Below are 12,807 nucleotides of genomic sequence, written 5' to 3' on the forward strand. Positions count from 1 at the left end.
GCAAGCAATATGGGCCCAACAGCGTGGGAAGTCTTGCGCCCATGGCTTTGTCGTCGTCTCATCATCGGGGGCAACCCTTTTGACGACAGCGTCACTAGCTGTAACAATTCATCACCAAGCACGGCTTCCATATCATGAAACTCCAGTCTCGTTGATATCGGGGAGAAACAGAAACGGTACAACTTGGCGATAATGCAATGCATGGCTGTGTTACTTAGTACGCCATCATTTTCAAGATCCGGACCAAGCATATGGTTACTGATACGTGTGACCGGGACCAGGAAGCATTTACAGTACGCTTTGATAGGTGAACTAATATCAAAATTGATCTTCCTTGAGCCGATTTACCTCGTCGCCAGTGTCGTAGGCTTTCACTATGCTTACCGTGTCGTCCGATACTCCATCAGTTGTTATCTCGTTGATGTGTGTATCAAGGCCGGGGAAATTGCAACCTGCGAAGACCGGAGTGACTAGCAAAACCCATGATTATAAGCCTCTCTTGCGCTAGGATGTTGGCAATACGAATCAAATCGTATCTTTGAATGCAACAAAAACCCTCTCCCAGATACCATCCAGGACTGAGTCACAACTACGAGGCGTTTCCTCTTGAGGCCGCACATGTATACAAACCACTCAGTATTAACATGAGCTTGTAGGCTAGGACGGAAACGTTCCGAGCAGATGGGCGTAGAGGAAGGTGGGGTCCGGGGCCAATATGCAGATGCATCAGATAGAGACCTGACTGAGAAACGTGGACTTGACTGAAGATGCTAGAGGGGTCAAAGAGGTAATTGAACACTCGTATCCATTGTGACGAACTCAATATATCTGCATTATTCATTCTGATATTGTGTCTACTTGATTTCTTCACGGTCACTATTCCTCGTCGTTCGTAGCCCATTTAGTAACGCAGTTTCCCTCGTACCCCTGAATGTTAGACTACTTGCAATACAATGGTGACGAGAAGAGAACGCAAGTGCAGTAGTTTCGCTTAGTAAATGAATCAGGTGATGTCTCCAAAAGAAAGTATGCAATATCTATCAGGAAGGTTAATCTATTGCATCCAACAGCGTCTCTGCAGCATCGATGCCCTACAGCGGAGAGAGCACAACAATCGCCACTGATTCCTCACCGGCCTCATGACTTGTCCTTCGCCTCCAAGGCACGCCTGCCAAACCTCTTAGTCCAGGATGCATCGTAGTAGTTCAACTCAACAGCTCGTTGAGGCAAGCTCCTCTTTCCGGGGTGGACGCTTGCCGCTGTGATATTTCCACAGTCTGGCCGCTTCAAGTCGTTTCCAAACACATCGACAGCCCAGATCAGAACGCCGTTCGTCCAGCCGAAGCCTTCGACCACCTCGTACTCCCCTCCACCTCCGGCGACATTGGTTGCGTTGTCGCCGTATTTCTCGAACATGGTGCCCACGTTTTGGGAGGACAGCCCCTGCAATTGGGGGGTCTCGCTTGTGGAGCCTCCTGTTGCATACCATGTGCAAAAGGTCGAGTCCAAATAACGTTGTCCGAGACGAAGGGCAAGGCTTTGAACGTCGCGCCATGAGGGGTCTGATTCGCCAAAGGTAGCGGGCGTTTTACGCAATCCTTCCATGAGAATGTGCATCAGCGGTGGCCAGACATTCGGCTGATCCCACTGTTGTCCGGTCACAAGATTTGTGGCCGGGATGCCACCCTTTTTATTGTCCAGATACTTCTCCACGCGCTCGAATGCCTCCTTCACAGCGTAAGGGTTGTTCTTGAGGTGATCTGGCGCGGCTCCCGTCCAGAAAGGATAAAATTGAGCAACTGAGAAGACGACTTGCTGCTCCGAACCAGCAGTGTTAGTTTCGACATCGCTAGCATCGTCATCTCTAGGGATGAAGATGTTTTGCGCCCCCGCAGTGATATTGTAGTCAAAGTAACTGGACAAAGTCGAGTTCCACATCAGGTTATACATCGCATCGCTACGTTTGTGTGCCTGTTGAGTCCAAGAAGCCGCTCCAGTGCCGTTGCCTGTAGAGGTTAAAAATGCCGCAATGGTTATCTCATTCCAGTACATGATGGCATTGAGATCCACCGGCACGGTTTCGAGAATGTTCAAAGACCGCAAAGGGAAGTAAACATCCCTCTTCGCATCCGCAGGTCTAGCAATCCAGCGAGAACTGTAATCCCAGCCACTTTCGGCACCGGAGGCCAAGTTGGCGTATAAACGAGCCTTTTCGGTCTCGTTCAGAGTCTCAACTTCTGGGTATATTATCCCGCTTGTTGAGTAGTATGAGCTGTTTGTAGCAGTAGTGTAGTCTTCTCGGTAAGATTCAGGGCGGGGTTGCGTGTTGGCCACGTCGTACCTGGAGACCCGGCGGTCAGCTTCCGCTTTAGTGTCCTGGAAACTGAGCCGACTTACCGGCTCAAAATGTAGGTATTGCCATCCTTCCGGACTTCAACAGTTCGGTTGGTGGTCCAGAACTCATGTTCTTTGATCAAAAGCGGAACTGCCCGGTCGAGAATGCTCCTGTCGTTGGTGTACTCCACATACAGGCGCACCATTTGCGCCAACAACGGAGGCTGTGAGCGATTCAAGTAGTAGACACGAGCTCCGTTAGGCACAAAGCCAAAGTTTTCCACAAAGTCGAGGAAGTTTTCAATGGTGTTCTTGGATATTTCGGTAAAGGCACCACCTGTTCGCAATAGCCCCTCAAGAATCCCTATCAACGAGTATTAGAAAAAGGGAATTGCTTCGAAGGAACGGAGTTCCACTATACAATAGCTGTCCCAGTAATAAGGCTCACGGAATCGCCCTCCAGCAACCACAAATGTTCGATTAACTGGAATAAAACTGTTGGGAAACGAAGTGTTGCCGCCCGATCCGACGTAGGTGCGGGTGAGGTCGGGCCAAATGTCGATAACCTTTTGGGAGAACTCCTTGATTACAGTGTCGTTGATGTTGTTGAGAAACTTCGGGTCCGTTATCAACTGCTCCTTCGGAACTTCTTTGAGCTCGTTGCCTGCCTGAGCGAAGTTGTCGAGCAGGAAGTCGTTGAGCTCGGTGTTGTTGCTTAGTGGCTTTGCTAGTTTGTTGAAGGCGGCTTGGATAGCTTCCAAGGATTTGGTAGCAGGCCTGCAAACAAATAATGGAGGTTAAGGAAGATCAATTATGAGTGTTGGGGGGGGGGGGGGGGGGGGGGAGACCCCAAAACACGCTTACATATCCACAAATGTCTTCGAGTCAGAGAAGGGTCTCGCCAGCTCTATCTCCTTCAATATTTCGCCATGACAGTAGATGGGTGAGTCACATGGGGCAATGACAGAGCCATTCTCGTAGAGAGCTTGAGCTGCCTGGGGTAAAACAGAAAGAGCTGCAAGGGCCAGTGCGATATTGATCATGGCGTCCAATAGAGCTCTCAAGAAGAGCTATCCGTCGCACAGCAACAAGTAATATGAGACGAGAGGAGCAAGAAACGTAAGGGAGAACCTGGCGACTTCGGATGACGAGGTTCACAACGAGGTATATATGGGGGAACGCACATCACATAACACGTGGTGAGCTACCAATACCAGTGCAGCTTCGCTAAGAGAAAGGGGAGGGGGCTTGGACGGGTTCGACGTTGCGAGGGATCGTCAGTAACCAAGACAAGGCAACGGCAGAAGAGCGGGAGGGGAAGAGTAGCAGGGGTAGTTTCCGGGATTGCAGGCATTGAAATCAGACGATTGCACCTTACTCCCCTACAACCTCCGAAATGTATGGGCTGCCGAGGAGAACCGTTGGAATGGGGATATGCTGGGTCCAAGTCCATTCCAGCGCCATCAAAGTCTTAGGTAGCGCATCATGGCTAGCGGCACGGCAGACGACACGTTGGACGCCACAATACGCAATTACCTACGAAACGAGACAGAATATTGGCACACCGAGCCAGGGTTTAACGAATCTGGCTGGCTGGCCCGCTAGGTCCACTTGTAGATAGCTAGGTAGTCAGCTCTCCCCGCATTATCCATCTTTCTTGAGGTAGAGCTACTGCAAAGGCGTCATACGATAGGTTGGCTGTCGGGTTTCTCCCAGCCTCTCAGATTGTTTCTCGGTTCTGGGGAAACGAGGGGGGCATGTAGGTTCCAGAAACGTCGACAGGTTCGATGAGCTGCAGCAAGGTAAGGTGTGTGCTAAGGGTATTAAGGCTTGCATAGGGTGTGGGTGACGGGCCTACTATGTCATTACGCTGGAGCCGTGGAAGGTGACGTCAACAAGGATGGGCAAGAGAACCAAAGCACAAGGAATGGTTCACCTAGGTATGCTCTGGGAACTGTGCTGGCGCTTGCGATAGTCCCGACATTTTAATTGGAGAGCCGAGCGGGCCGACCTATGCGGAGAACCTCGGCACCCTCGGAGCTTTTCTCCACACTTCCCCGGAAATGGCCCCGGACAGGCCATTGATGATGTCTCACTAACGCTGTCTCACGCTCGCCCGTGGTCAGCTATGTCAGCGGCGGTGGAAGCATCCTTGGGGTTTACTTGGCTCGCTCTGGTCAGACGGCACATTTCTTGGCCTGTTTTTGGGAGATGCTCACAATATAGCGCGAAAAAGACAAGCCTGGTTCAGAGACTCAGCAAGGCCCTGCGGCAAGGCATGGCTCAAGGTTGGACGAGGTATACAAGGCTTTACAAGATGCCGCTTGAGAATTTGCCGGTATAATGTCGTCGGTACCTCCAACCTTGAGTATGCCCTGTGCAAGTTCCCGGTCGTCCGGGTGAACATGGAACCGAGGTTCATGGTGTGCAAGACACTAAATACTTGGAACTATTACTTTTTTCTGCAAAACCCGTCATCACTCGGAAAGGGCAATTTGGCCCTATGAAAGCAGAAAATGACAATCTGAGACGGTCAGTAATCATCTGCATTTGCTATCAATCGGATATCAACCGAAGCCGTAGTTTCTGTCTTATTCATATCTTACTGGCCTTTTGGTTGCAAAGGAGTATGAGTAGTGGCTTCAAACTACTCTTCAAGTTCCCCACACTCGGGCGGCGTTGTATGGCTGGGTTTCCTGTACAAGCATAAAATGGCTTAGTTGGGCAGGCCGTTAACATTGTATAGCTGAGCGGAATCTCTTGAGAAATCAAACCGGACAGTCGAAGGTCGTTGGGACTCTGAACGTAACTCGTGCCAAATGGGAACACCCTCCAACCTCCAATGCTCCCGGCTTCGCTCGTAGGCTAAAATACGACTGAAATATTGCCCCAGAGACAACTGGCCATTGGTAATATGAAGAAGGTAGGTTATGTTACTGTCGACCCTGCTTAATGTCAAAAAAGGAAAGCGATCGGGTTTTACTTCCAGAATCAAAGCCATCCTGCTTCATTTAGCTCTGCCTATTTTTATGAGTAGAAGAGAAAAGTTGAGAAGGGAATGCTGTGTTTCGTAAGAAGCATTCATTACTAACGCCGTCAATCAGGTATGTAGCCCATCAAAGATCTGGTTTCAGCGATTATGCTCCTCTGTTATTGGTAATCATTATCGAATCACTGGGAGAGCATCTCATCGGGGCTTGTAGATGTTTGCTGGCCCGTGACTCTGCTTTGCCCCCGAGCCATGACCTTCCAAGGCTTGTCGAAACACTCGCTCTAGTCTTGGGAGAACCTCATCTTCGTTCTGGGCGATCTGGTAATGAACAACCAGTCGGTTCCCAATCAGCTTCAACCCCGCCTCTTTCCCAAATGCAACAAAAGCCTCTGTGCTGCATCCCGCGGCGTCCAGGTCGAGCCAACACATGTTGGTCTCCACAGGATGAGTGAGCTTGCCACCCAGGCTGGTCCAGAGTTGCTCAATCTTCTTCGCAGTGGCGTGTGATGTCTTCAAAAGGCCGCCTTCACCGCTGGGCCCCCTTCCGAATGTCTCATCAACGGCGACTCTGGCGGGAGCCGCCACAACTCCAGATTGGCGAAGGCCACCTCCAATGGATTTGCGTACCCATCGAGAATGCTTGATGTGTGCTGCACTGCCCACGACGATGCTACCGATCGGGGCACCGAGGCCCTTGGAGAAACACAAGCTCACAGTGTCAAAGAGGGAGCAGTACTCGGACAAACTACCGGCACCTGCAGCAACAGCCTCCCATAGTCTGGCGCCGTCGCAGTGAAGCTTAATGTCGTTCTTGCGCGCAAACTCGGCTATCCTCTTGACCTCGGCCAGGGGCGTAATCACGCCGTTAATGGTGTTCTCCAAGCTGATGACTTTGGTAGGGCAAGTGTGGACATCGTCATCGAGATCGGCAGTGGCCTCGATATCCTCCAACGTCAGATAGGCCCCGTTCCGTGGTACGACGGGCTTGACCATTGCTCCACTCAAGGAGGCAACCCTATCAGGGGAAGATTAGCAGGCTTCATAGACCACCATATGTGAGAGACATCGACGAACCCGCCCGCCTCATACTTGATAATGTGAGCGCGATGATCGCACAAGACACTGTAGGGAGGCTGTGTTAAGAGGCTCCGGAGGGCCAGTTGGTTGCCCATCGTTCCCGAGAGAACCATCAGAGCGGCGTCCTTGCCGGCAAGCTTAGCGACATGAGACTCCAGCGCGATGGTTGTGGGGTCTTCTGCAAAGACATCATCCAGCAAGCTGCAAGACTGGATCGCAGCAAGCATTGAGGCCGTTGGGGTAGTCATGGTATCACCTTCTCGCGGTTAATCGAGGGTACTACTAGGGAGGCGGAGGAAGGCGGAGGGAGGCGGGGAGGTCTTGAACTCACTCCGCAGATCGAATCCCGCAGCACCGAAGTGGCCAACCCAGGTGTTCTGCTTAAAGGCACCCCCGCTAGTCACATCGCTGACAGTGGAAGGAGACATTGTTCCCGATGACGGACGAGGCGACGATGTGTAAAAGGAAAGCCTGGCGCGTGGAAGAGTGCACTGGTTGAAGTCGTGAAGGGCAGTTGGCAGCCGTAGCGGGGTCGATCGGCTATAGCATCGTATAAAGGGCGCATGCAGGCCGGACGTAACTGTGGGTGCTCCGGTTAGCGTTCCGAGCGGGTTCTCAGGCGGAGGGAGATCGGATGAATCATGATACGGCGGAATGCGCCGGGGTTGGAATGAGTTGCAGTCCGCGGCGACGAGACTTGGTAGACTTGCAAGGTATTCTGACTGTGCTCATTTTGTCTATGTGGCCAACACGGGAGTGATTTGCGACAGATTGGTTCGATTCAAGGGCTTAGCAAAGATATCTCAATGGCCAATGGTGACGGGAAGGTGAAAATCAATGGAACCAACCCTCGACGTCGCGTCGCCAATCTTATCTCGATCTCCGTAGGAACGAACCGGCCGGTTCAAGAGAGCGATCAGACAAGCTGATAATGCCCCCCCCCCTGACAACCCGAGAGTACCGTGCACAATAACCGATAGGGGCCCGTGCACAGTTGAGCTGACAGTGGAGTAGGTGATAAGGCTCTAACCAATAGATACGCACATACATGTTATAAGGGTCTATAGGTCTAAATTAAACAAGAATTTTTGTTCTTCTCGCTCCACATAGTCTAGCAGTACTTTTTCTTCAGGTAATTCTAAAACAGCTTTGCTAGGGAGGGTTAGAATGGTCTATCCCACCCTGCTTCCTCTGCTGCGCTCTAGGTTAGGATAAGCCAAGACTATCCCTTTTTTCCCTCTGTTTTTTCCCTCTGTTACCTCTATTGCCCCTATTTTTTTGCCTCTATTTCCACTTTCTCCCTCTATCTATACCCTTATCTATTGGCTATAACTGTATCCATTGTCAGCTCAACTGTGCACGGGCCCCTATCGGTTATCGTGCACGGTACTCTCGGGTTGTCAGGGGGGGGCATTATCAGCTTGTCTGATGGCTTGTTTGAGATTGGGATTGGCCATCGCGTTGGGGTTGGTTGCGGGGTTTTGGAGAAGTGGAGAACTTCTTTTTCTTTAAGGTGAATGTTCAAGTGGTCTCGAGCATTGTGAGCCAAAGTCCCAACGGATGACAGAGAGGTAGCTGTAGCTACTACCCGAACCTAGGTGTACAGACTTACAAAAGCCGAGCCGACTCGAACAGACAGATGAAGATCGATAGCGTTTCAGAGAGGTGCTCGAGTCACGGACCGCCTAATTGCTAAGGACGTGTCGGATTTGGCCCCTGAAGAGCCAGCTTGGCGCAGCTTGAAACCCTAGGGAGCGGGACAGTAGCAGACATACCAAGCAATGACGACCCTCGGTCATGAGCCCATACACAGCTTGCATTTGGCCAGGTTCATAGCTCCCTCACTCACGACAATCAGCTTGAAGGGTGAGAGTGCGGTAGACAAGCTCTGATGAAGTGGCATGGCTTGCCTGGGAGACGGGGTTTGGAAAACATACTACATATGTATGCTCTGAAGCGCCGTGTGAGACATGATTTATGAGTATCCCCTGCCTAGCTATGACAAAGAAACACATGATGTCCACCGGTGGAATTCCGCCGACGATACGGATAGATGGCGCGCCCTCTATGGCTCTGCGCAGGGGCGGTGTGGTGTTACTCAGCAATCAGTGCTGACAGAGGCACCTAGTTGGGTAGTATTATCCACTAATAGGTACTAGTGTACGTAGTTAGTAACGCCCAGCCAAAGCTTCGTTCAGCCACGACCCTGCAGACAGCAACGAATGACAGCTATCTAGCCCGGCTTGGCGGCACCAGGTCCCGCTAACCGTCTCACTTTATTCCATGTCATTTTCTCAATAAATGGCCGACGAAGCATTGGTCCACCCCCTGATAGAGCACGATATCGCGATGGTTCCCCTGACTTGCAACCGGATATCGGCCTTTGATTAGGCTGCTAGTGACTGTGGAAGCTAAAGCTGCTCGTCCGATGTATTGACTAGACTGTAGGACCCCCCCCCCCGGCGTTTCTAAAACAGAAAAACAAGAGTGCAAGTGCAACCAGCCTCCCCTGGTGACCTTGGAGACACGGCGATAGCCATTACCTAGTTTGCTAATTCTCAAAACGCAACACCGGACGACGCAAACACGACTGTGACACATGAGCGGGAGGGGGCTCTTCTCTCCAGCTTGCACAGGACTGTGGTTCCGAGAAAGGGGTGAGTTCCTTGGTCCGTCTGAAGCGCCGTCATCATGCTCCTCTTGTCTACTTTCAGTACCTACCTGGTGTAGCTCGTACGGCAGCGGCAGCCATGGTGAAGCCTGCACCTTCTACCCCTTCTGCCTGTCCGGGTACAGTTCATGCGAAGCCACCCTCTATTCCTAGCCAGTGGGTAAAACAGTGCTCGAGCCCGTCCGAGCCTCGACACACAAACATTCGCATCAAAGGGCCGCCAACTCACTTACTTATACTTGGAACCCGCACCTTCTCTAGCCTTCCTATGCCATACCTTGTCTTCCTTTGTTGACGACTGACCCGCCATCCGGAAGCTCTTCCCGGAGAGAGAGAGAGAGTACCTAACTCACCCTAGCCCCCTCCAACTCGCGCCTCCTATCCAACCTACCGAGTCTTCCTAGAACCTTCCTTGCGGGCCTAACCACTGACTGGAAGCCAAAACCCCCCCCGTCGCCATACTTCCTCTTCCACATTCGCATCATCAGCAATGTCGACCTAGAAGCGTTACAACTGCCCCGCCGATTCCATCACCCCCCCTCCCCGGGGACCGGTGTCGTGCAGACAGGACATTCGACCTTGTCAGTTCTGCCAAAGGCACTTGGACCAGCCAACTGTCCCGTACGGTCTCGCCTACAAGCTTGTCACACCTTCTATTCCGTGCGATGGTTTTGCAGTGGCACGTGGGGTCGCCGGTCCTGCTGAAAGCTGTGCTGGCCATAGGCGTATGCTTGATTATCTACATTAGCCAACACCCCGCCCTCGACAGGTTCGAACATCGGATCTCGGTGCTTGATCTCTCCCTGAAGCTTCCCAAGGGTGGGCTGAACTTTAGCAACAAGAGCGATCACCATGGCTTCTACTCCTCCGAGGCCGCCAGCCAGTTCTGCAAGCACCATGGATACCCCGTCTTCACGCCCCAGACGGAGTCCGGCCAGCGGAAAGTCTACGATCTCTTCATGGTGAACACGGAGCTTGACTGGATGGAAATCCGTCTCAACGTCACATACAACTACGTCGATTACTTCGTTATTGTCGAGTCTCCCAAGACTTTCACTGGGAAGCCCAAGCCACTCACCATTAAGGAAAACTGGGAGCGGTTCAAGCCGTACCACGACAAGCTCATCTACCACGAGCTCGAGTTTCCCTCCACCTTCAACCCGCGTAGGTCTTGGGACTACGAGGACCTCCAACGGAACGCCATGTATTCCCAGGTCTTCCCCAAGCTCGTCGGCAGGCAGGCACCGGCATATGGGGACGTCATCATCGTAGCGGACGTCGATGAGATTGCCCGCCCCGAGACATTGCTGGTGCTGCGGACGTGCCGGTTTCCCCGCCGCCTCACCCTTCGCAGCCGGTTCTATTACTACAGCTTCCAGTTCCTACATACGGGGCCAGAATGGGAACATCCGCAGGCGACCTTCTATCAGGGCTCGCGCACGCTCCTGCCGGCGAACCTCCGGATGGGTGACGGCGGATTCAAGCCGCTTTACGAGCTCGAGAAAGCGGATCTAGGAAACGCGTGCTGGCACTGCTCGAGCTGTTTCGCAACGGTCGATGAATTCCTCACCAAGATGGCGTCCTTCTCGCACGAGTGGATGAACGGCGAGAGGTTCCGCGACAGAGACCGCATCGCCGAGGCCATCAGGAGCGGAAAGGACTTGTGGGGCCGCGACGTTGACCAGTTCGTGAGGCTGGAGAACAATACGGACATGCCGAGCATCTTGCTCGAGCAACCGCAGAGGTTTGGATACATGGTGAATCGGGATGGACCCTCGGCCGGGTTCACCGACTATCCATGACTGGTTTAGGTGCATCTTGCTTTTTATTTTTTACTTTTATTGTTTTTTATCGTGAAACTGGTCGAATGTATTGCCCTCTACGTCTAGAGAGTAATCTATCGATCGGACTTTATACCATAAAGTGTGGAGAGCCATGAGTGCCATTCAGGCAGCCTCCCAAGCAAGGAGTTGGCGGTTGGACATAACGAGATTTGATTGCGGGTGCGGAAGCATTACTAGGTAGTGGTTAGCAGAGTTGAAATAGCAGGCACAATTAACAGCTAGGCAAGTGTAAGTGTGTATTTACCGTGTGCCCAATCAAGTTTCGTTCTCAAACAAACAACGTTGAAGGGTCGACCGGTTTCTCTACAGACAGTCTTCTCCTCATTATCCCCCCTTCCCCAACAGCTCTGTCCTAACCGATCCAATGTGGGGTTTGACTAGCGGCGGGAGTAGGTGTCCACAGAATTGGCAGCTCGTCTTGTGGTAATTACCTAGTTAGCGTACAGAGCAACACCAGGCCATCCCTGACAACTCATCGTGGCATCGCGCTTTCGAACAGTCCATCTCCATACACACAAATATGCCCTATTTTTTTAACCCCCTCCTTACTTTTCTCTATCCTTCAATCCGCGCTCTCTCCCCATTCTTTCTCTCTTCTCTTCTTCATCGCAGTCTCCCCCTCTCCCACTCCCACGACGACACCTTTCACTTGATATTGCACGCTTTCCCAGACAACCCCCCCCCCCCCCCCCCCCCCCCCCTACTCAGACGGCATTAGGGTGTCTGTATTACTGACATTCTCGCAACCTTGCGCCGGAACTCCGCACTTGGGACTGCCGCACTAGCCCATAGCCTCCTGGATCTATATACAGCGAAGCTTTTAGCCACAGTTTCACTATCACCCTTATCTGACTGAACCAGCGCCTCCACTGGGATCAACCGCCGAGATTCATGTATTCCTCCGAAGTGCTAACGCAGGGTGATTTGCATTAACTACAACCCAAACACAGAGAGGGCGCCGATTGAGCATGCGTCCCTCACGTTACTGGGTGCTAATTGGAGTACCTAGGACGCTCGAGTATGATACAGTGTCCAATCTATGGAGGGGTGCTTCGTGCCGGAGAGTAGCACTTTCTGTCTGTAAGACTTATCGTATCTACACCTCCGGACGGATGGCCACCTAGCAGTGGTAAACGAATGAGTCGAGTTAAGGTACGTTCGTTCTATCAAGGAGTGCCGACAGACACAAACATGCCTGTCTTGCCCAATCCATCTATAGTAGGCGGGCGTGGCCAACGGGCACGCGCTTTATTTGATGGACCCCTCCGAGCGGGCCGCGATAAGTACTACGACTTCAGACTGCCATGCCCTAATAATAATTTATGAAGTGACCCGGGACAATTATATTAATTATTTCCGCAGGTGGACTCAATTATTGAATTACCCATCTGATAGAGGCGCATTTCTTGATGCGACTCCATCCGCATTAAGCCGATGGTAGACTGGATCTGAACTCTGAGGACCTCTCTCTCTCTCTCTCTCTCTCTCTCTCTCTCTCTCTCTCTCTCTCTCTCTCTCTCTCTCTCTCTCTCTCTCTTTCTCTCTCTCCTACCACCCCCCTCGCCGCCTCTACATAGTAATCCATCCCAGCATGGGGCCCTGCAGGAGCAGGTGTGCATGGGGAAAGAGTCGGTTGGCCAACCAATGATGGCGCGCCAGCAGCACCTCCCTTTGGGGGAGGGACCTAGAAGCCGATGCATTGATGCGTGATGCGCTGGCACTTTTCTCTCTCTCTCTTATCCCCGTGTGCAGTTGGTCTTCCCTGCTCCTTGTTTGTACCTACTCTGTGCTGCACTGCCTACAGCATGGTCGGTAGCTCCAGAAAGGAATGGGCAGAAGGGAGAAGAGAGAGAACGATGAAGCAGAAACATATCATACCCATGAGTCCC

The 12,807-nt window shown here is 52.1% G+C and overlaps 3 protein-coding genes across 3 annotated transcripts; 1 reads left to right on the forward strand and 2 right to left on the reverse strand.

Moving 5' to 3' along the window:
- Window positions 1-1,137: 1,137 nt before the first annotated feature.
- Window positions 1,138-3,377, reverse strand: GLRG_04384 (trehalase; the record flags this gene model as incomplete). The annotated part of the gene is made up of 4 exons (XM_008095069.1): window positions 1,138-2,341; window positions 2,398-2,698; window positions 2,756-3,111; window positions 3,199-3,377. The coding sequence occupies 4 exons, from the start codon at window positions 3,375-3,377 to the stop codon at window positions 1,138-1,140; spliced, it is 2,040 nt and encodes a 679-aa protein (XP_008093260.1).
- A 2,144-nt stretch (window positions 3,378-5,521) lies between these two features.
- Window positions 5,522-6,831, reverse strand: GLRG_04385 (beta-eliminating lyase; the record flags this gene model as incomplete). Its single annotated transcript, XM_008095070.1, has 3 exons — window positions 5,522-6,341; window positions 6,401-6,659; window positions 6,735-6,831. The coding sequence occupies 3 exons, from the start codon at window positions 6,829-6,831 to the stop codon at window positions 5,522-5,524; spliced, it is 1,176 nt and encodes a 391-aa protein (XP_008093261.1).
- A 2,908-nt stretch (window positions 6,832-9,739) lies between these two features.
- GLRG_04386 (glycosyltransferase family 17) lies at window positions 9,740-10,876 on the forward strand (the record flags this gene model as incomplete). The annotated part of the gene is made up of 1 exon (XM_008095071.1): window positions 9,740-10,876. The coding sequence occupies one exon, from the start codon at window positions 9,740-9,742 to the stop codon at window positions 10,874-10,876; it is 1,137 nt and encodes a 378-aa protein (XP_008093262.1).
- Between the last annotated feature and the right edge of the window lie 1,931 nt (window positions 10,877-12,807).

Source organism: Colletotrichum graminicola, assembly GCF_000149035.1.
Source record: "Colletotrichum graminicola M1.001 genomic scaffold supercont1.14, whole genome shotgun sequence".
Taxonomy (NCBI): domain Eukaryota; kingdom Fungi; phylum Ascomycota; class Sordariomycetes; order Glomerellales; family Glomerellaceae; genus Colletotrichum; species Colletotrichum graminicola.